Raw genomic sequence first — 23791 nt, 5'->3', positions numbered from 1 at the left:
TTTATTTCACCACTCATTATCAGACAGAATTGATTCCGTTCCCACTGGTGAGACCACAGCTGGTGACTTGAATATTTCACTATTCATTTATCTGTGTATTTAATGGACTCAGGTTTGCAAACTACATTGATGGAAGAAAGTCTGTACATCAGCTGATGTGTGTGTAGGTGTGCACACATCAGGCAAAGAGAAAAGTTTCTCTCTGCATACAATGAGCCAAATTATCCCAGTTCCTTTGCAAAAGAGCCTCCCCTACTCACTTCTTTCTTTTCACAGATTGAATAATATTTAGCTGAGATTTCAGGCTCTTCTTGGTTTTCAGTACAATCCAACAGGTGTGGGAAAGGGTCACATATCTATGGGCAAGGCATCACTTATGAGATCCCAGCCTTTGTGATATATATGTGTCTTATAGTTGAGGGTGCCTTGTCACTGACCTGATTTCAGAGTAGGGTCTTAGAAAGCCGGCAACATTAAGACCAAAATAATGTCATTTAGTGTCTAGGGGGAGGTTAAAAAGAGGATTAGAGACAAGCAGGCAGGCAGGGTATATTAAATGAGTCCATGACTAACAGGGTGTGACAGAAAAGGGTTTTATTCTTTTCAACAAAACAATTCCCTAGGGCTGGGACCATTACTCCACTGTGCCTTTATCACCTTGGAATTTTTATGGTTATTTTTGATGAATTCACATTTTGTAAAGGCTTTTTTGAAATGATGCCAGTTTTCAATTTTTAATTAAAGTCGTAAATAATCTTAATTCTGCCTTAAAAGGTTTATTGTTTCTTACTCTTTTTTTTTTATTATTGCTGCCAGGAAATATTTCAAATACCAAGCCCTGATGTGAGTTAGCAATTAGAATCTCTCCAAGGTCTAGTAACAACATTGTACCATGTAAATATTACACACCGGTATACCAGCACAAGGTCTAAAAATGTAGACTTACTGAGTTTAGGTTTATTAGCATGGCTGCTCTTGGGAGTAACATTTCCTTTTTTTACTGTATGGAGCAAATTTTACTATTTTAATTCAAAAAATTGATTCTTCATAGATTCATAAAGTACTTTTAAAATCTTCAGATTAAAGAGGTTAAAATTTGGAATATAAACACACCATAACCTTGTCAATGAACATCAGTCAAATCCAGTTCAACCATTTGCAGGAAACAGAGTGTCAAAAGCTTTTATTTGAGAGATAATACTTCATTTCATGTAAGGCAAAATTAAGAGAACATTGAAATATTTGACATTAAACTATAGCACTGCTCCTCAAAAGTATATTCTTATTATCTAGACTGCCCGTTGAAAGTTATATGAAAATTGTCTAAAAATTTATATTTTTCAGGATATGATTTTCTTTTTAAAATTAGTATTTCAAGTATCACATACTCAAAACTACGTTTTCTTTATATAGAGGCTAAGACACACTAGGCTTGATATTAGAAACCATTAACAATTCCTGAAATATCTTGTTATGTTTTCAAACCTACTACCTACTCCCCAGATTACCATCCAAACTAAATATCACATTGTTGCTTATTTATCAGATATGGAACTTATATTCCATCATGTTCACAAAAATTGTTATTATTCTTTACAATAGTGTGCTCCAATCTTACAATAGATTTCTTATAACAGTAAAACTTCACACATTTGGGGCAACTTGGAAGCGGCAAATGATCACATTTAGGTAGCAAAAAACTTTCATCAAGAGTTTTTTAAATAAATTCAAATTACTTCAAGTTTATAAGATATACACAGATAGTAACAAAAACCATTAGACTGCAGCCCTGCTGAACACAGTTTAGAGTATGCAACAGTACTCTGCTAAAAACATAAAGCATTCTCCTTATAATTTACATTATTAACTCACTTAGAAGTTCCTCTGTTGTTTTAAAATACAAGAACATGGTCAATCCATGTGAAATGACCATCTATTATCATTTGTTGATAATGATCTGTTATCAATTAACTGGGATTCCAATTAAAGAGATTTAGCTATATTACTAGAGGAAAATTCTTTTAATAACTGACTTAGAAGGGTAAGTTTGTATGCAATTAGGAATATCTATCAAATCCTTCTAACTGGGTATTTTTTTTTTAACTCTAGGGAAGAGGTCAAATTCTTTCCATATATGAGCCCTCAACTGGCATTGTGCTAACACCTCTCAAGGAAGAAAAAGCTCAAGTAACAAAAAAAGACTACAGAGCATTTCCCAACATAAAAGTGTTAAATCACTATAAACCACAAAAGAATGTGAGATTCTAGCTAGCTAGAACCCATGGTGACCTGAAAAACTTGGCCATGTGCTTCAACCACACCATGGGATTCAATCACTTGAAGTAGTTGAATTTTAAACTTCTCTTAATTTTGTCATGAAGGATTGCTAAATGAAATGAATCAGGTACCCATCTCAACACAAATGAAATGCTCAAAAGTCAAAGGTCAGGTCAACATGTTTTCTATGATGGTCAGAAGATACTTGTTGGTCCCAAAATTTACAAACTCAGTTAACAGGAAATGTCTTAAAAGGTAGTAAGCTCCTCCTCCTTTGAGGTGTTGAAGTAAACCACTTACTGGCTATACTATGAGATTAGGAGAGCAAGTTAGGTGGGTTGGATGGTTGGTCTTTAACATTTCTTCCAACTGAGCTTCCAACTGTGATTTCTATGAACTTTGAAAGATGCTTATAAACCCATTGATGTCAAAGTAATTTTAGGTTCAATTTTTTTTGCAGATTTTCATACACAGGTCTACTAAGGAATTTTTTCCCCTAAGCTTTAAGCGAAGGATGCTCTACATTTACTTATCCAAGAGACTCACTTACCTTTTTCATCAAGGTTAAAATTATTTTAGTCAATTGATATTTTATAAAAAAGCACTTATGTCCAGGGAAGGTTTTGTTTTTTGTTTTCTCAATTAAATTTTCTTTAACTATTTGTTTTCTCAATTCAATTTTCTTTAATTTCCATGAAAGTCTTTTGTTACTTTGCATTTTAGGTGACTTTCACTAATTTTCTCTGATTCCTATTATACATTCTCTTCTACTAAATGCATATCTGACTACATACACTAGACAAACCCCTAGCCTTGCTATTACTTCATGGAAGACTTCCCTATTCAAAGAGTCTCCAGCATGTTACACCTTGAGAAGTGTAAGAATTTCCAAAGCCCTGCAGAAGTTCCCAATACTGCATAAGTAATTTAAGGGTGCTTTTCCTAGATAAATTCTCATTTAAAATTACCTTTTTTCTTGCTTGTTGATCTTTGGAAGAATGTGCCTTCACATGTTTTCTGAGGGAACTTGGGTCTGTGTAGCGTTTGGTGCATCCTGGAATTTGACAAGCATAGGGTTTCTAAATAAGAAAGAAAGAAAGAAAGAAAGAAGCAGCTGTAGTTAAATCATAAAGGTAACTGGGGAAGATGTTCTCAAAGACTTCAGACTATGAATTGTAACCAATTGACTGATATGAAACGCTGGATAATTAAATGCATTTTAATTAGAAGCATAGGAAACTTGAATCAAGGCAAAGACAATAAATTTTCAAGAAGCAAAGAGATGGCAGCCTACCTTTGATAACTTTTAAGATTTTGATGCTTTTAGATTATACTCTTACCATAAACCTCTTATGGCATTTTTAGATGTGGAAATTATTAATAAGCATCTCTAGTTATACTTACAGTTGTGTTCACCTGAAAACAATCTTTGGTAGTGTCAGAAACTAGAATACACATATTCTTTAAGTGTTCAGGTAAAGGAGCTGTAGAAAAGTCCAGAAAAGACTGGGAATGTTTCAGAAGAAACCTGATTCAGAAACAGAGAGGAAGAGAATTAAAAGTGAAAATTAGTGAAAAGTGAGTTAGAAACAGTAGGTTTCAAAGAGACATGTGAAAAAAAATCATCCAAAGAAACATTAATATTAGTTTAGAGGAGTCTTGGTGGGAGCTGGAATTATGAGGCTAAACCTTTGACTGAATGCAATGAGAACGCAGTTTTGACTACTAAAATTCCCTCATGCTCCTGAAATATGTGGGGTATGGAAGCTAAGGTTGAGTCTAGAATTTTCTTTACTTCCGTATCCTTAATGACTGGCCTATAATAGTTAAGGATATATGGGTGAATGAATGAATGAGAACACTACACATTTTCTTACTGTCATAGTAACGGTATGGCTTCTAAGTTTTAAAATAAATAAAAACTTTCTACTTATTCTAAGAACTAAAAAGAGATCCAAGATTAACTGTGGTTATAAGATGCATTATCAGACACTCATCTCCTTAGTTATCTTGTCAGGTACTATATTAGAATGTACCCTACATGATGGGAAATGTAAAAAAAAAAAACTGAAACTCTGTCTCCAAAATAAGATTCTTGATCCAGAAATCTAGTGACCAAAAAACATAGTTTTAAATAATTATTTATATTTTGCTCCCATTTTCATGTGCATGCTTGTCATTTTTGTGGGCCAACATATAATGAGGCTACTATTATTTGCCTAATTGAAAAAATATTTATGATTCACTTTCTTTTGGTTACCATTTTGGACTCCAAGAACAAGGTAAAGTCATCAGTATATAATTTAATATAACACACCCAATTTGAATTTGAAGTTTGACTATCTGATATGTTTGTTCATTGACTGACTGACTGAACAATCCAATAGCTCTGATGCTTCCATGACACACTGGGCACTGTGTTATATAGTAAGGCTCTGACAACAAACAATTGATTACTGTTTTTGCAAAATGGTGAGCCATTTAGACTTAGTCACTTGCCAATGAATTGCCATTTGGGTGAGCAAATTTTTTCTTTAACCTCAGAATCTTTTCTGAATTCATCTGATTTCTTTTATTAGCTTTCTCTCTCCTGCCCTAGATTTAGGAAAGGTCAAGATAGTCAATATCTTTATTGGCAGTCATGCTGTGACCATATAAATTCATGTTTTGAGCACCAGAGATGTTGCATGTAAAAAAAGTTTTGGGACTATTAATATGTTTTATAAATCAATGTCATTATTCTTATCATGGGCACTATTATTTGGGTTGAAAAGATAAAAATGGGTAATATCATTTATATTTGATTTTGAGATATTCATTTTTTTTTAAGATTTATTTATTCATTCATTAATTCATTCATTTATTTCTTTATACAATTACTGGGAACAGTCAGAAGCACGGGAGGGCGAGAGAATTCACCAGAGCCAGAGCGGGGAGCAGAGCAGGCAGAAGGGCCGAAGTACACTGCTGAGGGGAGCAGCGGGCGGCAGGAGAGGTCTGCGCGCCATGTGGGACCCTCCTCCGGTGGGTGGGGAGCAGCCGGGGATCGAACCGGCGCTGCAGAGGCTGCGGGTAGCTTCGTAACCCAGCGCTCAACCGCTGCACCACCGGGGAGGCCCTGATTTTGAGATATTCTTGAAGGCAGGAACATTCACCATCCTCTCAGCTGGCCTGCACTCACTCTCCTACTGTCAGCAACCGGGTATCAGTATGCCAAAATGGCAATGTCGGGAGGTGATCTAAGAGGTATTGGTGAAAGTCACTTTATCTCAGATTACCTAAGTTTTAAATGCCATGCTATATTTCATAAAACATTATTTTCCATTTTTTATTATAAAATGATTTCCCCTGTTTAGATATTAAAATGTTAATAGAGGAAAAAGTGACAATGTTCAGGGTTAGAATTATGAATTCAGTATCTTCATGGGAAAATCATTTTCCTTTAACTAAAGAATCCATTTAATTGAAAAAAGATACTATATCCAAATTTTGACAGCAATAGTATAAGGATACTTAATGAAATGGAATTGGAACCTAAATTTAAATAATAAACTCCTTAAGCAACTACAGTTTACTTTAAAAAAAAAATTCAGTTTCTATATGATTTTTAAAAAACCTATCAATTTGTTAAATGCAATAAAAATTTAACCAGGACATAATCTGGCTCATAAGGGAAAAAATGTCTTTAAAAGACTTAATAGAGAAATATAGTTTAAAAAATAAAAATAGCTTTTAAAAAGCCACTACATTGAACTGAATTAAGAAATTATTACCCAGTGTTTCTCAAAAGTTTTAAAAAGGGACTCATATTTTTAAATTCCAAAATCATTTTAGAAAATGCTCTTAGTTTGATTAGCTAAAATTAGCTCCAAGCAAAGAAGGATATTATAGAACCATAACACTTAGCCTCACAATAGTTCTTTCAAACTACAGATAACTAGCCAGAGTAGAAGCAATTTCTCAAGACAATCTTGTCTCATGAATGTTCATTCTTCCATGATGAAGTTTAATGACAAATTGGAAAATTTATTGGATTTTACCAAGACCATTTTAGATATATACAAAATAGGGCATTTAAACATAACTTTATTCTTTTTTTCCTATTTTTGCTTTTAAAAAATCCTGCTATTCACCAAATTTGTTCATTTAATATTCTATTGGTTTTAAAATCACTGAATTCAATTAAACTAGAGAAGAAATAGCCATCCTATGCCCATATTGTTCTAATTTTATTTCAGATATTTACTAGGCAATTCACATCAAATTTATGCATATTATGAGGTAATTTTGTTTAGAAAGGTTATGTGACATATAGCTAAAGTGACTTCTATCAATATGACTAATAGAGATTAATATAAATTTAATAAATATGTCAACTATAACATCAGAAGAATCTTAAATATGTATGAGAAGGTGTGTAGAAATAACAGTATCTTTTCAAAATTCAAACTGGTGTAGTTTAATAATAGACATCAGAATGTTAACACTGAAAAAGTACTGTCATGAATACATTATTTGCAAGAACGTAGGATAAGAGATCCGTGAAGTGTATAATACATTTATCCTGATGGCTTTGTTAAGTGAAGTGAAATTACATATAGTCTATCTAGCTTCATGTAAGGAAAATGGCATCAAAACCTGAGAAATACAAAGGAGGATGATCAACATAATTGAGAAAATAAAAGACAGTGTTGTAGAAAAGGCATTTGCAAATGAGCAAAATGTTCAGTACTAAGAGAGTTAGGGCATAATAATGAAAATCAATTGTTCTCATAGGGTTTATGCCAATGGATCTGTGGTTGTTAACACATAGGAAGTGAGATGAAACTGAGCCCTTGGGAAAGATTTGCTGATTTCTTTTAAATAGCTTGAAGGTGAAAATACCAGGTGGTTTCTAAAGCAAAAGGCCGGATTCATTCCAATAACCATGCCATCCTCAAAGTTCTTATGTCAAGAAGAAAAGAACCAAAGGTAAGGAAAAACTGTTTCCTCCTTCTAGCAATCGTATATGTTATCAATCTATTTTAGTATATTTTTATTTTTTTTATTTTAGTACATTTTTATATTTAGTGTATTTGAATACTTACTTTAATGCCCAATCCCTAGATGTAATTCTCTGAATTAAAATTTATTGTATGACAGCCTCTAAACTGCCTCTGCCCTGCATAAGAAAGTAACCAAGGAACCTGTTTGTCCCAGGCAGTTGTAATAATTAGGATAACTTTCACCTACAGAAATATGAGGAAAGAGCCAAAAGGGCCCCTTCTGGCCCTTTACCAGTTTCCACTGCTGCCCTTGGCATTGTCCTTATAACCTGCAGACCATAAAGCAAACACCTTCGCCATCCCACTATCAAACAGGCACTTCCTCACACCGGAGCTTTGGGCTGGAAGTCGGAAAGCTGCTGCCATTCTTACAGTGTCCAGATGTGTCCTCTGGTGCTTGGCGCGGTCACTGGAGTTACTGAAGGCCTTCTGACAGCCTGGATGTTGGCACAAATACGGCTTCTCACCAGTGTGGCTCCGCAAGTGAATCTTGAGATTTTCAAGCCTTGAAAAGGCCTTTTTGCAACCTTCAAACTGCAAAAAGAAAACAATTTTTGGTTGTTGAAAAGGACATTGAATGTTTGAAGTCTAGGGGATGGGGGGAGGGGTGTGGGGGGTGTGGGGGGATGTCCTTAGTCTGTACTTAGCCTAAAGGGAAAAAAAAGAAAATAGAAATCCAAATAGTAACAAATATTACTTCTAAAAATAGCCATAGGTTTATGTGAACTGCATTTTTCCACTGAGTATACATGCCACTTTCCATACCAGATTTGGGTCCCAAACTGATTTCTGTGATTACTTATGTCAGTGAGAATTTGCTGTGAGCCATCTGGCTCAGTTAATAAAAATACAGTAATGCGTGTCTTAAAGATTTATTAAAAAATTAACACACTTTTCCATTTCCAAATTGGTCTAAATTGAAGGAGCCAGGAAGGAAGAAACTTTTTACAACTAATAAACTAACAAAAAAAAAATCAAAGCAATGCATGAGAAAAAGGTGAATTGAAGATCCAAGAGTATGAGATGAAAAAGGCATGTGTCCAATGAGTCATCATGATCATAAATTTCCTTAACTATCAAAGAGTAACCTTATTAACATATAGGGCAATACCAAGTCTATAGATGAAGTTTTTAGCACACTTTCAAAAAGAAAATTGGAAGACAATTCACTTAGTACTAAATTACTTTCCAAATAAAATGATAGTTTTACTTATTTTTTAAAAAGAAATTTTGTTATCCAATTCATGAAGAGAATAATTTAAAATGAAAGGCCAAAGATTTCAAGAAATGCTTCATTAGCTTGTCAATACTATGTATTGATGGGACTATTTAGTTAATGTCTTCTGTGGGCAAAATATCAGCTACTAATATAAGGTCATTGTGATTTTCACCCTTTGAAGTGACAATCTAAATAAAGAGAATGTGTTTTAAAAAGCTTCTACATGAAGCATAAAGGTGAGATGGGCATTTATCCTTTAACTCTCTCTTTGAACTGAGTCTTAGGGTATTTGTCACTTTGACAGTTTTTACCCCATTTGAGTTCCCTCTGCAAGAGAAACATATATATGGAAAACCTAACCAGCACAAAGCATACTACATTAAAAATGATTAAGAAATCTCACTCTTAGGGAGAAATGTACAGGGTGGTGAATAGGACAGAACATAAGTAAGGAAGGTAAATTCAAGATGATTTCCATTCAAAGCTAGTGAGTCTAATTTAGCCTTACTATAAGAAATGTTATAAAACTTCTTCATTCTCTATTTATTACAATGGATGATGGAGTACCTTGTTCATGAAAGGATGAGAAATAGCAAGATTTGGTTATTTGAATTTTCATCTTTAAGTAAAGGATGAAATAAGGAGAAAGAATAACCAAACATGTCATAACTCCATCTATTTAAGTTGTCCAGATTTTGCATGCTGGATTATTTTAAGAAATTTATGAAAGTTGCACTTATTTTTGATTGAGAGTTATACATGTTTCACAGACATATGTTGGTTTATTTCAATTTTGATATTTTGCTTAAAATAATTTTGGTGTTTTCCTGATTTCTATTTCACATAAAAATAAATTTAGACTGAGCTGAAAATGATTGCTGACGAAGCCAACTTTTTCAGCGGGGTGAAAAGCATATAATGTCTATGTCGCTAGAGAGAAAGAAGAGCGGGGGAGGGGGTGGGGGGAAGAGTTAATTAGCTTGTAACTGCAGGTTTTCAAGTAGGTCTCAAATTTGAGAATAAAAGGCAAAAATTAAGCTCCTATTTATAGTTAGAAGATTTCTGTGACCAAACCTCTGTTTTTAAGGATCCCTCTGAATAACAACTCAGAGCAAATCATTAAGGCTCAGTTTATTTGACTTGGAATCACCTGATGGGCCACACTTAGGTCTGACATGAGTTTGTGGTTTTGGACACACTAGACCTGTAGCTTAGTTACTAAGATTCATTTGTAGGGCAGATGCCATTTTGGGTTTAGTTCTGAGGGGTGCATACCCAAATTTGTATAGGCCCAAGCATCCTCTCCTTTCCAGTCACTCCAGATGTTGGTCAGAGAGAAGGCAGCAACATGGGAGTACAGAACCACTTCATGATAGATTAATGGGTTTTTTTCTGAGAGTACTGGACAAATAAGACACCAGACTTGCCACAAAATGATTAAAGAGATCTCAGACGTGTCCTAGAACTAATTTGAACTGTCTACTTGATCACTGAAACTACATGTAGATTAGCTTTTCCTAGTCTCTCTAGCTAAATGTCCAGTAAAATGCCCAGTCATCTAAACACTATTATTACTATTAAGAAAAGCAATGATCAAAAACCAAAGGGATTGTTTCATTACAAGCAAATCAGAAAAAAAGTGGACTACACCTCTGAATTGTTACCATTTTTAAATAGCAGAAATGGAGGAAAATATGAGCACCCAGAATAAAATTGACAACAAAAAGATTATCTACAAAATCAGGACAATCCAGCTTATATTAGATTCTTCCTTTGTAACAAGAAAGGCCAGAAGACCTGTATGTCATATATATGTCATATGTGTACCTATATGTACACATATGCATTTATATGTCATGTACATGCAGGAGACATATATGTCATATGTGTACTTGTATTATAGTATGGGGTGGGAGATGACGATTAAATCTTACTGAGTTATATGAGTAAGGGCAGGAGAAAGACAATTTATGTATTCAGGAACTCACTCTACCCACTCTTGTTGAAGTAATTTACTTGGAGAAACTATGAAATCAAGACCAGTAAAATTGACAAATGACTTGGTGAGGGGCCCTCATGCTCAGTTTATCATAGGTATATGCAGAGGGTAACATACTTGATTGAACTTGTCACATTAACAATTCTGCAAGAAGAGAAGGGAAGTGCTGTTCATTTCTATAATGGCGTCTCGATAAAACTTTAAAGCAAATAATTTTGTAATGAATCATTACCATTCATTATGAGAATAACCCTATAATTCAACACAAGAATTTCCTCTGCCTCAGGTAATCTTCCTTCTAGATGTAGAAATTCAACTAAATGCAAAAGCATTAAAAATAAGCTAACATTTAGGCACAACTACAAAAGGCTGTTACACTGTTACACCAAAACTGAATGCTTTAGGGGCCTCCCCGGTGGCTCAGCCATAGAGCACTGGGTTGTGAGGCTGCCCGCGGCCTCTGCGGCGCCGGTTCAATCCCCGGCTGCTCCCCGGCCACCAGAGGAGGGTCCCACATGGAGCGCAGACCTCTCCTGCCACCCACTGCTCCCCTCAGCAGTGTACTTCGGTCCTTCTGCCTGCTCTGCTCCCCGCTCTGGCTCTGGTGAATTCTCTCACCCTCCAGCGCTTCTGACTGTACTCAGTGCATGTATAAACAAAACAAACAAACAAGCAAACAAATAAATAAATAAAAACATGCCTCTATAAAAAAAAAAAAAAACTGAATGCTTTGGGTTTTTAGGCAAAATGGATAAATGGATACCTTTTTTTTTTTTTTTTTACTTTTTTCATGCTTTCCAAATTTTTAATGAGTCTCATCTTGTAAATGAGTATCTAGACCTAGGAAAGCAAGGACCATAGGAAGAGTATTTTGTTGGGTTTGACCAAATGTGTTCTCATTCTAAAGAATAAAGTCTCTACCCTGACATCTAAGAATCAAATTGTCACCTGACTATTCATGTCAGTGCCACCAACCAAACCCTACACAAAAATTGACCAATATCCTCTTCTCAGGTCTTCTCCTTCCTGGACTGAGCTCAGTGACACACAACTGGATCACTAATCCTGAGCCTGTCCTTGCTTCAAATCCCAGGCATAAATAAGAAGAAAAAAGAAGCCCACCAGCAAACAAGCTCTCAGAATCCAGCGGGGGAAGGAGGGATAGCAGAAAAAGGAAAACAATACAATAGAGAAACAAATGCAGGGTGGTAATGTGGGAGGAAGAAGCGGTAGGAAATGCTAATAATTTTATCTAAAAACATTCCCCCCCAACATATATTGAATAACTCTATGAGCATGGCATTATGTGTCAGACTTTGGGATCAGCAAGGTGAATAAAACTTGAACTTTACTCATGAGAGATGGAAGCAAAGTCAATGCATATGGCTGGGCAGGTTATATAATGATTAATCTTGAACAGTGATTCACAATGATGCAGTGCCTAGACCAGCAGCATCAGTGTACCTTGGGAACTTGTCAGAAATAAAAATTCTCTGGTCCCATCCCTGATCTATAAAACAGTACCATAGGGGTGGGGACCAAATCCCAGGACTATTAACAAGACCTCTAGGAGATTCTTATACTACAGTGTGAGCACTGCTATCCATTTTGTAATCACTGTTGAATTTCTTAAGAACATCTCCACAATTGTATGGGGAATATAAAAATAAAATTTATATATAAAAAAAAAGAACATCTCCAGAAGTGTCCTACAGAATTCACCCATTTCTAATGAGTGCAGCCATGAACTGAAAAAGAACTTCATTTCAGGGGCTTATCCCCATTCACATAGCAAATGGGACAAGATCCCAGAATACTAATCTTGCTACTAGAGCTCCTTTAGACTCCTGAATATTAATTGACTGCCAAGAAGATGGCTGCTTCTAAAATAGGTGTACCTTAGAAGTTCCCTCAGTGGTCTCCTAACCAACAAAACATCCCACATTTCCCGTGTCCATTTTATTCTCCTGTTGAGAAAAATCACTGAAGGAAAGTCATCATTTTCCATTTGCACAGTTTGTGGTTGTTCAGACACATCCAAAGAGAATGCATGAAACTCTAAGCGACAGAACTTTAAGTCTCCTGAGTTTTGAAAATCCTGAATTTCATGAAGTCTTACTCAAGAAAAACCTCTTTCACTGAGATTTTTTTCAAGTGACAAACTTTAATTAAAAAGTGTAAGTTTCCCCAAATCCAGAGAACCTTAGCTTGTACCACTTTGCTAATTGAAGGGATTATTTTATATTTAAAGGATCACAACTGGACTGTAATCACCATTTCTACATATATTGGCTTGATTACAGATTGTTGACATTAAGGTGGCATTAAGACGACCTTTGAAATATTACTTTCCCTTTCTATTAGAGGCTTTTGTGTAAGGTACTGAAAATGAAAGGCTCATTAGACACCATTAAAATAGGATTTATTCCATATGTGTAACCAATAATCAAGCAGAATATTACTCCCTCCCCTAATCAGCTACTTAGAGTGCTGAGAAGCACAAGTTCATATTCAAAGCAATAATAACAGCAAGCCTTTCCTGATCAGGTTTCTATACTGCCACCAATGTCAACAAAACCCAAACAGAAAGGAGTGTGTGATACTGGACATGCTTTTAAAAACATACATTTGATTTCAATTAAGGCTCAATATTTACGACCCTTAGAGGTATATGCCTTTACAATTTCATCCGTCAAGACCAATTAATCCTATTAGTGATGGTTGATGCTGTGATATGCTGTGCAGTGCTGGGAATTGACTGATGAATCATATGATAAGTTAACATCTTCCATTTTCAGTCCAAAGACAACAGAGATGAAAGGAATTGGTGGAAAGGACAGCAAATAGTTCTAATGCCGTGGATACAGTCAAGGTGACTTTCACATTAAGCCCAAGAGTTCAAGTCCACTTGAATCATGGACACACCAACAAAAGGTATAAAGAAAGACTGCTTCTCCTGTGACTCAAGAGGTTGTCAAAGTAACAGCCTAGGGCCAAGGTTCACCTCACACACTTGAGAAGAAGTATTCAGCTGGGGTTTTGAAGGTTCCTTCCAGGATTATGTTTCCCCACGGTTTGTGCATGAGTCTCCTGTGTGTCTTGCTAAAATACAGATCCTGATTCAGTAGGTGTGGGATGGGGCCTGAGATTCTACATTTCTAACAATCTCCTAGTAATGTCTGTTAAATGTTTGAAGATTACACTTTGAGAATTAATATTATATGCATCCTTAAACTACCCTCAGATTGAAAATGTATATTTGATGGGATTTAAAAAGAAGCAGCAAAATAATCAGAATTTGAGTGAAGGCAAAAAAAGAAAGGTTTTGTTTGTGATAAACCAACGTAGCAGCTTCGTGCTTAAGAGTATGGAAGAGAAAAACCTAATTTTAAAATTTAAGGTTGGAAAGAAAACAGAAAGTGTTGGGGGGGGGGTGGAATATCAGAAAAGAAATGGGACAAATAAAACAGAAATATTGTGGAATCACATTGGGGCCATCTAATTTATTTCCTCTTCAGTCTTATTCGCATTTGGACATATGGCTGCCTCACGTTCCCTGTTGTTTCTCTTTCCAGTGCATTCTTATTAGTACTGGATGCTCCCGCAAATCTTAATATTTACCACATCAATTTGTAGAAAGTGTTACATAAAGGGAGAAAAAGAAAATAATTCAAATGTTTTGAGGCATTTAAAAAGTATCTAGTTCATCAGGAATATGAGGGAACCAAATAAGACATCAGTGTAAAAAAAAAATATAATGATGGTACAAAACACAACAAAGCAAAAACAGACAATTATAAACCAGAGACATACTGCAGGGGAGGAGGAGGGGGGGGATGAGAGGGAGGGAGGGGTGAGCACAGGGGACTGTGGTGATGGTGCATGGGTGCCTTGGGGAAGGAAATTCTATGGGGACTCAATCTGAGGGGGTGGGGGGGAAGCAAATATTGCTTAAAAAATGTAAAAAATGATAAATGTTAAAAGAAAAAAAAAGAAAAAAAAGTATCTATTTCAGGAATTCATTACACTGAGTATATGGAATTCCTTCCTCAGTATGTTTCATTCAGCCTGCAAATTCCACAAGGAGGACTGAGGACATGTCTCCTGATGTACTTGACTTGTGACTTCCCTCATGTTTTCAGTCTAATCACCTCTTGTCCATAGCAGAATAATATCCATAATGGAAGAGAACCCACTGAAAAAGGACTTTCTGTGTTTTCTTTTGGTTGCTGAAAGTAGTAACTGATTTTATAACATTTTAGAGGTTATGTCCAAAGTAAAAATGGATGCTGTGAAATTATTTAAAGTTATGTTAGGGTTAGACCTGGATAATTGGAGAGTTCACTTAACTTCAGGGCACCCCATTTGTATTTCATAGCTTCCCAGAGCAATATAAGGCGGGAAGAGACTGTACACATTGGCCTAAATGAGTCAGTAACTTCTATAGCATGCTGAAGATGCCTACAATACTCATTTATCCAAGTTATCTGGAAACATTAAAATTTTTGTTAAATTAATGTCAAATTCTTTCTATAATGTTTTCCTAAACTATAATAAAGAGATCCCAGCTACTGTTTTTCCTTGTTATTCTTGTGTACAAAATGAATCATATAATTAGTTCATAAATGTAACTTCCTTCCACATTATGTTTCATGTTTAGGGTTAGGAAATTTGTATAACACTAAGGTTATCTAAATGGGCACTATGTATAGGTTTCTTAATGGTTTAAGGTAATCTGTGGCTTACTAACATTTTGGGTTATGGCTAGCAGTTGATCTTTAAAAGGGTACTCTAAATGAAGTGGCAAAACAAATGAGGGTTCATCTTTAGAAAAGAATGGAAAAATATTTTCAGGAACACTGACAATGTAGAGAGAAAAATATGTTCTTTCTGTGCCAAAATCTGAACCACATTAAATTTTTATGGAAATTATCGAGTGTCTGGTTTATAACAATTGAAAGGAACTGGGGACACATGGAACCTCATCATGGGCATTATATTCACAAGCGGAAAAAGAATACTCCTCAGTTCAGCATTGATATTTAAGGCATATCACATGGCCTTCTCCAGTTATTCAGCAAATATAAGGTATCATATATTATTCATGCCATGTTTATACATTGCCAACAATCTACAATTTCAAGCAAATAATGATTTCTGTTAGAGGGTAAACGATGAAAAACTGGTTGTCTGGGGTTGTTTAAACATAACAATAAGTTAGTTGCCTGATTTTTGCTGTTGTTGTGGTTTATTGGCATTGACTTCATGCAATCTGAGAATATATATCCACTACAGCATGTATACTTCAGAGGTTCACAGTTAGATATATTTCGCAGGTGTATTTTCATATCTACAAAAGAATGGTAGTTCTATAAAGTATTTGTAAAACACACATGTAAAGGCAAATTTCATTTTTTTTTGCTACTCAATATTAAAGGAAACCACTGTTTTCAACTCTGTAAGTACTAGTCTCTATACCAAATAACTGAGTCCCTGCTCCACAAATGGACCATGCACATATTGTTTCCTGCACATACCCAGCTCCAGCCCAGCACTGCATAGGCTCTGCGGACGATACAAAAGAAACATCAGGATCACTCCTACCTTTCCTGCATTCATAGACATAGACCAGAATGAATTTGGAATCTGACCTAGTCTGGACCAATACCCCCAAATTATTTTCTACATAGCACGGTGAAGTAAAACATTGGGGAACCGAGGAGATTGAGAGAAGTTAGAGGAACCGTCCTTTAGAGCATAGGTATTATTTTATGCATTTAAAAAAAATACCAGAAACATTCTCCAAACGTGTCTCAGATTTCAGAAGACAGATACGGCTAAATGAAGTAAAAGAGCTAAGTAAGCAAAAGAAAATAAGTGGAATAAAATAGAAACAGAAAGAGGGTAAGCAAATCAAAAAAAGTGCTTCACATACATATGGTCAAGTGTGTCCCCTCCTTTCTGGCCTCCCACCACTCCCCACCCCTACCTCCCAGCTCCAGTCCAGCCAGGATATAGTTCCCTAATTAAGCAGCATGCTCCTTTTTGTCTCTGTGCTCTGTGTGTGCTGCTCCCTCTTCCTGGTGATAGCCTACCAATCCTTTAGCTTGGTATGATCTCTGTGATGCCACCCTTTATGCTTTCACTAGAACACAATGGGTCACTCCTCACAATCACCCACCAGGCCTTGTCCATTGCCTCACAAACACAGGGAGATATGCTAATTGGATTGTCTCCTCTACTAGGCTATGACTTTTATGAGGACAAGAACAAAAATGACTTTTGATTACCAGCACAGGGTACACTAGTTGGCATATGCTCAATTGACTATAGATTATTTGCTAAATAAATGCTAAACAAAACAGAAAGAATGAATTCTTTGTAAACAGCATACTGATTTCCTAGGCTTCCTTAGTAGTGGGCTCATTAAAGCCTTTCAATTGGGTAGGGCCAGTTAATGTTCATGATGATATCAAATGATCAAAATTGCAAAAGCTACCAAAAATGCACTGATGGGTGTTGCTGGATTTCAATGTCTTATAGCATGATCAGAATATATACATATATATATACATTTATTTGAATATCTAACCATGTGGGAAAGCAATCCTAATAACAACATATGGTTCTATTTTTTGTATATGTGATGCATTTATTTCTTTATTGATGTCTTGAGAAATTTGTAGCAATACTAGTAAAATGAGTGAGCTGTTTTCCTACCACACCCTTTTCCTTGAGCTAAACACACACAGACCCACTGGGAACACATTATTAGGAATAATTCAAGGCACATAAATGTATGCCTTTTTCATATGTAAAGGAAAAGAAACTGTTCTAAATTGCCTTTTAAATTTTGAGACAATATGCTTTCAAATATTCAAATATTCCAGGAAAGAGCCTCTCATTAGAGCTTCTCATGGAAAGATAAAAGCTCCTTGGGATCTTGTCCTGAGTCAAATATCCCTGAAGAGCAAGTCAAGCAATTTCCCATAACACTATGCCTCAGTCTACCATCTTACAGCCAACCTCTCTAAAAGGGAGGCAGGTATTACAATCCTGTAAAACCCCAGATTATAACTATGTTTAGCAACAGAGCTTTCTGTGTTGAGAGTACAAGGGCTATAGGGGACAGATTATAACTGTTTAGCAACAGAGCTTTCTGTGTTGAGAGTACAAGGGCTATAGTGGGGCTTGGCTCTGCCACTCATGTTGGTCGTGGACTGGCTACCCTGTAACTGCCTTTGACTGCAAAGCTGAGAAACGCCATTGCTTGTCTTCAGTTTTATTAAGAATTGGCATGCTTGGTTTAACAGAGCTAAGCAATATATTTATTTACTATGGTGTTTCCCAAAATGATTGCTGAATTCTGTCATCTCTTGACTGAGAAACTGTTTGCGGGTTGCAACAGAATGTATGCTAACATACATACAGCAACACAAACCTCCAAGACAAACTGTTTAAGTCAATTTGCTATCATATAGGCACATAGGTGCAAATATGTGCATATGCACTTGTGGGTATAGCCATGGGCACACACTTTAACACTTGCACACATATCCCACACAGATTCTGTAATAAATGTGTGTGTTTAAGATCTGTGTGCAGGGGTGTAGAGGCAAGCAAGAATTTGCCAAGAGAGAAAAGGAAATTCACACACGAAGAGAATAATTTACCATAAATTGGCCCACACTGAGTTTATTCCAAAAAACAGAGTGCAAGATGCCAAATTTTTAATGGCTCTTACTATTCCAGATCTGGCCCTGACAAGCTTTGGAAGAGATGCAAGTGGGTAGGAAAGACGGGATTAAAAAATTATATCTTAAGCCTTTTCACTTTCAAATGTAAAGCTTCCACCACTGTGACAGAGAAAGACAGTAGCAAGGATATCTTCTTGACACTGCGCTTTCCTCAACAAAAAGTCAGTCAATTTTCATAATGCATTTCTTAAATATAAATTCTGTACTTGCTAAAAGTCATCTGCAACTGGCCACTTAAAAAAGAAACAGACATGAAAACACTGGAACTTAATCCTTTCATGAGTCCCAGCAGCCATTACTAAGGTATAAGCTCAGAGTTATATCTGTCTGCAGCTCCCTAGTCCCAGGACTGACAATCCTCTGTGACAATGCACACTGTTTCACCAAAACCACTCACTCCCCTTGCTTCTAAAATGTGTCACCTCCAGATTTCTTTCTTTCACAGCTGAGATTTTCTGCATGGCTTTCCCATCATATGCTGAACTGACACACAGCAGTTGCTCAGAAAGCCTTCCATCTCTTCACTTGCTCTCTCCTTCCTTGTTCTGACTGGATACTACTTATCCCATTCCTGAGTGCTTTTCTTTTTGGTTGTTAAGGGAGTAACTCTCATAACTTGCTCCTTCCTATATACCCACAGTTTGCCCCTGAGCAAGAAACTGTCATTAAATTCACTAAGCCATTCCAAGTATGACTATTTAGGTTTTGAGATCCACAGGATAATCAATGACTGTCACACACACATTGACTCTGCTCTCTATAATTCTTATAAAAATATCTTCACTAAGAATTGTAACCTCAATCCCATTGACTATTCTACTTAATGCAACTTCCACTTCCTCTTGGAAACCTGACTCTGCTCATCACAAGAATGATAGTGCTACATAAAATTTTACCTAAAATTGCAAAGTTTGTTATTAATGTGGATCATCTCAGATATATTAATTTAATGATAATTTGGGTTCATTATTTAAAGTAATTGGTATTTTCATTGAATCTAAACTTCTGTTGTTTCTTATTCTCCAAAGAAATATAAAAACGAGCAAACCTGATTGTTTCCAAGATATATTTTCCTATTTTACCTCCTTTCCATCACAAAGAGCCAACAATACTCACATGAAAGTATTTAACACACAGTAAATTCTCAATAGAAGTTAAACATTATTATCGAGTTTTATGCATTCCAATAATCCAGTATTATTATTTCCATTTTACACTTGAAGGTCTAGAGAGGTTAACTGAGTTGTCAAACTCACAGAGCTAGTAAGTAGAGCAGCAACCAGAATCATGGCCTTCTGGCTCAGCTGTTTAACCAAATATTTCCTCCAGGAAGTTCCAGGGGATTGTTACTTCTCAAGAGGTCAAAGCCATAAAACAAAACAAAACAAACAAACAACAACAACAACAACAACAACAAAACATGTCCTGAAAGGAATCCAATTGCACTTTCTTTTGTTTCTCTACAAAGTGAAAAAGAGTAGTAGCTTAAACTTGCTGTAGTAAGTAGGGTCAACTATCCTAATTATACCAATCATCCTCACTAACGTTTGAGCACAGATTTAGTCATTAATAATAACTAAAAAGCATTGTGAGACTTAATGTTCTTAGCATAATCTTCCTTTTCACTAACTGTAATTCTCAAATTAAAAAGAAATTGTGGTAGGCATCTATAAACAACTCAGATGTTTGCACTGCTAAGAAATAAATGCAAAGTGAGACCTGGCATGAAATTGCAAACCTGAGTATTCTAGAAGGATCTCAAGCTTGCAAGTTCAGTCAAATAATGCAATACCTTACAGCATGGACCTTTTACTCATTTCATCAAATGAAAAGATCCCAGAATTTACTATCACTTTGTCAGTGGTGACAAAATTTGGGTACTTCTTAGAGGCATACTTAGCATTTCTTCAAAATTTTACTTATGGAAAAACAAAACAACAACAACAAAAAAAAACACTCACAGGCCTTTTAAGAGGGTCCCATAATCTCATAGGAGCCTAATACATCTTAGGTACTCAACAAATGCTGTTTTGAAAAATAGTTAATTGACTAAATATTTGCCTTAACATTTGTTAAAACACTCCTAAACTACATTTGAAGCAAAATTCCTCCAGAAAAAAAAAATAAACACAAAACAGTTCATCTACTGTTTGTAAGAAAGAAGAAATCTGCATCAGAATCACATCAGAAAGGATGGGGCTACTGTTCCTTAAACTTGACTTAACCTCACCTCTGAGCTCCAGACCTTACTGCCTACTCATTATCTTCAGACTGATGGTTCACAAACACCTCAAAGTAAATATTCCAACACTCAACAATGACCTTTTCTCCAGAACAGAATCTTCATTTCCTGCTTTCTCTTCACCCAGCAGTGTAAGCTTAGTGTCAGTGATCCTTGTCATTACTTTCTCCCACACAGACATTACTAATCTCCAAATACTTTTCGTATCTCTCAAACATGTCTATTTTTCTCCATCAACATATGACCTTCCCTAGTTCAAGGCACCATAACCCTACCTGGTCTATTTCAATAATCTCTTAAAGGGTCCTGCTATCCACTCCTGTCCTTCCCATCATCTAATGGAGTAGTCTCTACTCCATTGCCAATTATCTTTTGAAAACTAGAAATCTGATATCACTCCTGATGGTCAAATTCTTCAAAGCTTTTCCAATGGTTTTCAGATAAAAACCAAAGCCTACTTACTCATGACTTATAAAAGGTCTTGCTTGATATGGCTCCTGCCTATTTCTCCAGCCTTATCCTCACCTCAATCTCTTTCCTGCTCTTGCTCCATCCATGTCAGCCATAGGACTTTTAGTTCCTCAAATATGCCATGCCCTTTCTTACCTCACGTCCTTTGCACATGCTATTTCCTTTGCATAGAAAAATGTTTTCCTTTTATTTACCTAGTAAATCCTACTTATTTTTATGAGCTTCCTTTTTGAGGAAAGCATCATCTATCCCCAAGCTTATTTATTCTCCCACGTATATACATTATAACATCCTTAAAGAATGTGAGCTCCTTTAGAACAGGACTCAGACTAGCTCTTTTTATATATTTTTACTACAGTGCACAGTAAGCTCCCAATGCTAAATAATGGACAAAAAGTTATATATGAAAACAAGTTATTTATATTATAAATTACTTTCTTTCCCTCTCCACTTTTCCTTCCATCCATTCTTTCCTTTTTTAAAATCACACTTCTGGGGCCTCCCTGGTGGCTCAGGTGTTAATGTCTCAGCTCCATCAAGCTGTCATCAGTCACTGCAGTGTAAGTTTGATCCCCAGCCAGGGAGCTAACACACATTGCCCAGCAGACCTCTCCCATCTCACCCACTGCTCCCCTCAACAGTGCATTTCAGTAGATCTGCCTGTTTTGCTCCCCACTCTGTCTCTGGTGAATCCTCTGAATGCCCCCACCCCAACCCCTGCATCTCTGGCCTACACCTCAGTTTTTGTTTGCATAAATAAATAAAAAATAAATCTTTAAAAAATAAAATAAAATCACATTTCTGGGGCTTAAAATTCACTCAGAATAACTGTATATGCATGTGAGCATAACTCATTCCATCAACAATAAGGAGTAATAAATGATGAGTAGAATTTAAAAGACTCTCATGTCTGTGGAAAAAAGTATCTATAATTCTAAGTGCTACATGAAATGCAAATGTTTTCTAGATTCCAGTTGCATAAACAGAAATATCTCAACTCATTTTGACAAAGTTATCCACCAGGGAGATGAATAAATAGCTTCAGTAAATACATATGGTGCAATTATACCCAGCAATAAGTGACAATAGGTCTTGCTTTATAGTAATCTAAAAATTCAAAGCCCAATTATTTCAGCTACTCAGTAAATAATACTGAAAATAAGCAGTAGTAAAGCAACTTAAGAACAGACTGTATTAGTAAATGCTAATGATCTCTTTATGATCTGTAGAACCACTTCTTTTTCTTCTGAAAGAAAGAAATCTTCGTAATTAAGGAAAAAAATAGACATCCATAAGCTATAGCCGAGAACAAAATGAAAGCAGAGAGTACTGCTTTTGATCTTTCAAGAGTAGTATTTAGTTAAAGAATGCATACTGCACTACACAATAACATGACCAGAAACATGAGCATTTGGGTCCTGGAAAATATGGCCCTTGGCAGCTGTCCTTTAAAAAATATATTTAAAAGTAGAAAAAAAAGGACCTCTTTCCACAACTCCAAATTTCAGGGCAAACTGACACTGACTTTAATGAAAAGGGTCAGTTTAGATTTCTTTTTAGAACATTGAAGCACAGCAAGTAATTCGTATAATTAATTAGCAGTTTAGATATGCAAATCAAATTCAAACTTGAAATGACTGAGGTGGAAAAGCAACCTCAACAGGAAAAATAAAAGTAAAGAGAGAAACAGAGGGAGAGGCATGGAAATATAAGAAGCATGGCCCTTCTGCATGTGTTGAGGTCAGTTACTGCTAATCATTTTAGATATAATAAAAAGATACATATATCACTATAATAGATATGTAATAATCTTATCACTTATAAGATATAAGCAGGAAAATCTGAAGTTGCCTTGCCACAGGCCCACCCAGATCAATAGACTGTGGAGGACAAGGCAAATATGGAAGTACTTCCCTATTAAATAGAGCTCTTGTTTGCATGCTCTCTGGACTAGTGTTTATTATTTTTCTAATTTGAGCAAACTATGTAAGTTTTTGGCACCTCAAAAAATAAAATCATATGACCAATAAAAGTGTTTATCTGAAGGGAAAATTATAAGTTCAATGGCATGGTTTCCTTATTTACTTAGCTACCTTACTATGTAATAAGGGTGATCTACTTTTTCTGCCTGTCTGGGATCCCCCAACTGGAGGCCCACTTGAACCAAAGCCATCAAAGGGCAACACCAACACTGGGGATCACAGGGAATTCTCAGATCTTCTGGATCCTAACAGGCCTGGCTAATTTGCACTTTTTTTGCACACTCTATTTTTCCTTCATAATTCTTTACTCATCTGCCATTAAATAAAACTGTCTAGGGCCTCCCTGGTGGTGTAGGCAGTTGAGCGCCGTGCTGTGAAGCTGTCCGCAGCCTCTGCAACAGGTGTTTGATCCCGGCCAGGTGAGAATCCCACATGACGGGGCAGACCTCTCCTGTCTCGCCCGCTGCTCCCCTCAGCAGTGTATTTCATCAGTCTGTCTGTTCTGTTCCCCACTCTGTCTATGGTGAGTCCTCTCACCCTCCCATGCATCTGGCCTGTACCCCGCTTCTTGTATAAATAAATAAATCTTTATAAATAAATAAATAAAACTTTCTATAATCAACTGTTTAATGGCTATCTCCCAAGTTCTATATATATATCTTGTCCTTCCTCCTCTTTCCGGAGTTTAACACAGTGTCTGGAACTTGCCTGCTGTTCAATAAATGAATATAACAAAATCTCAGATGAACGCATAATATTAGACCAGCTAATCAAATGTCAAAGTTACTCTGGATTATTC

General features: G+C 36.0%; 1 protein-coding gene across 6 annotated transcripts in view; it reads right to left on the bottom strand.

The window, feature by feature from the left end:
- The window catches only part of GLIS3 (GLIS family zinc finger 3), a 654971-nt gene that overhangs the window by 197900 nt on the left and 433280 nt on the right, over window positions 1–23791 (bottom strand). For all 6 annotated transcript variants that reach the window (XR_008549586.1, XM_054689181.1, XM_054689184.1 and 3 more), the window contains 2 exons: window positions 7695–7856; window positions 3246–3356 (listed from right to left, as the gene is read on the bottom strand). Coding sequence is in view for 5 of the 6 variants with exons in the window: in XM_054689181.1 (XP_054545156.1) it covers window positions 3246–3356; window positions 7695–7856 (273 nt within the window). In the remaining variant the exon portion in view is untranslated. The remainder of the gene's footprint in view (window positions 1–3245; window positions 3357–7694; window positions 7857–23791) is intronic.

Source organism: Talpa occidentalis, unplaced genomic scaffold, assembly GCF_014898055.3.
Source record: "Talpa occidentalis isolate TD23 unplaced genomic scaffold, MPIMG_talOcc4v2.1 talOcc4.7, whole genome shotgun sequence".
In the NCBI taxonomy this organism is placed as follows: Eukaryota; Metazoa; Chordata; class Mammalia; order Eulipotyphla; family Talpidae; genus Talpa; species Talpa occidentalis.
The sequence above is the reverse complement of the archived record's forward strand: the minus strand, read 5'-3'. Positions and strand labels throughout refer to the sequence as shown.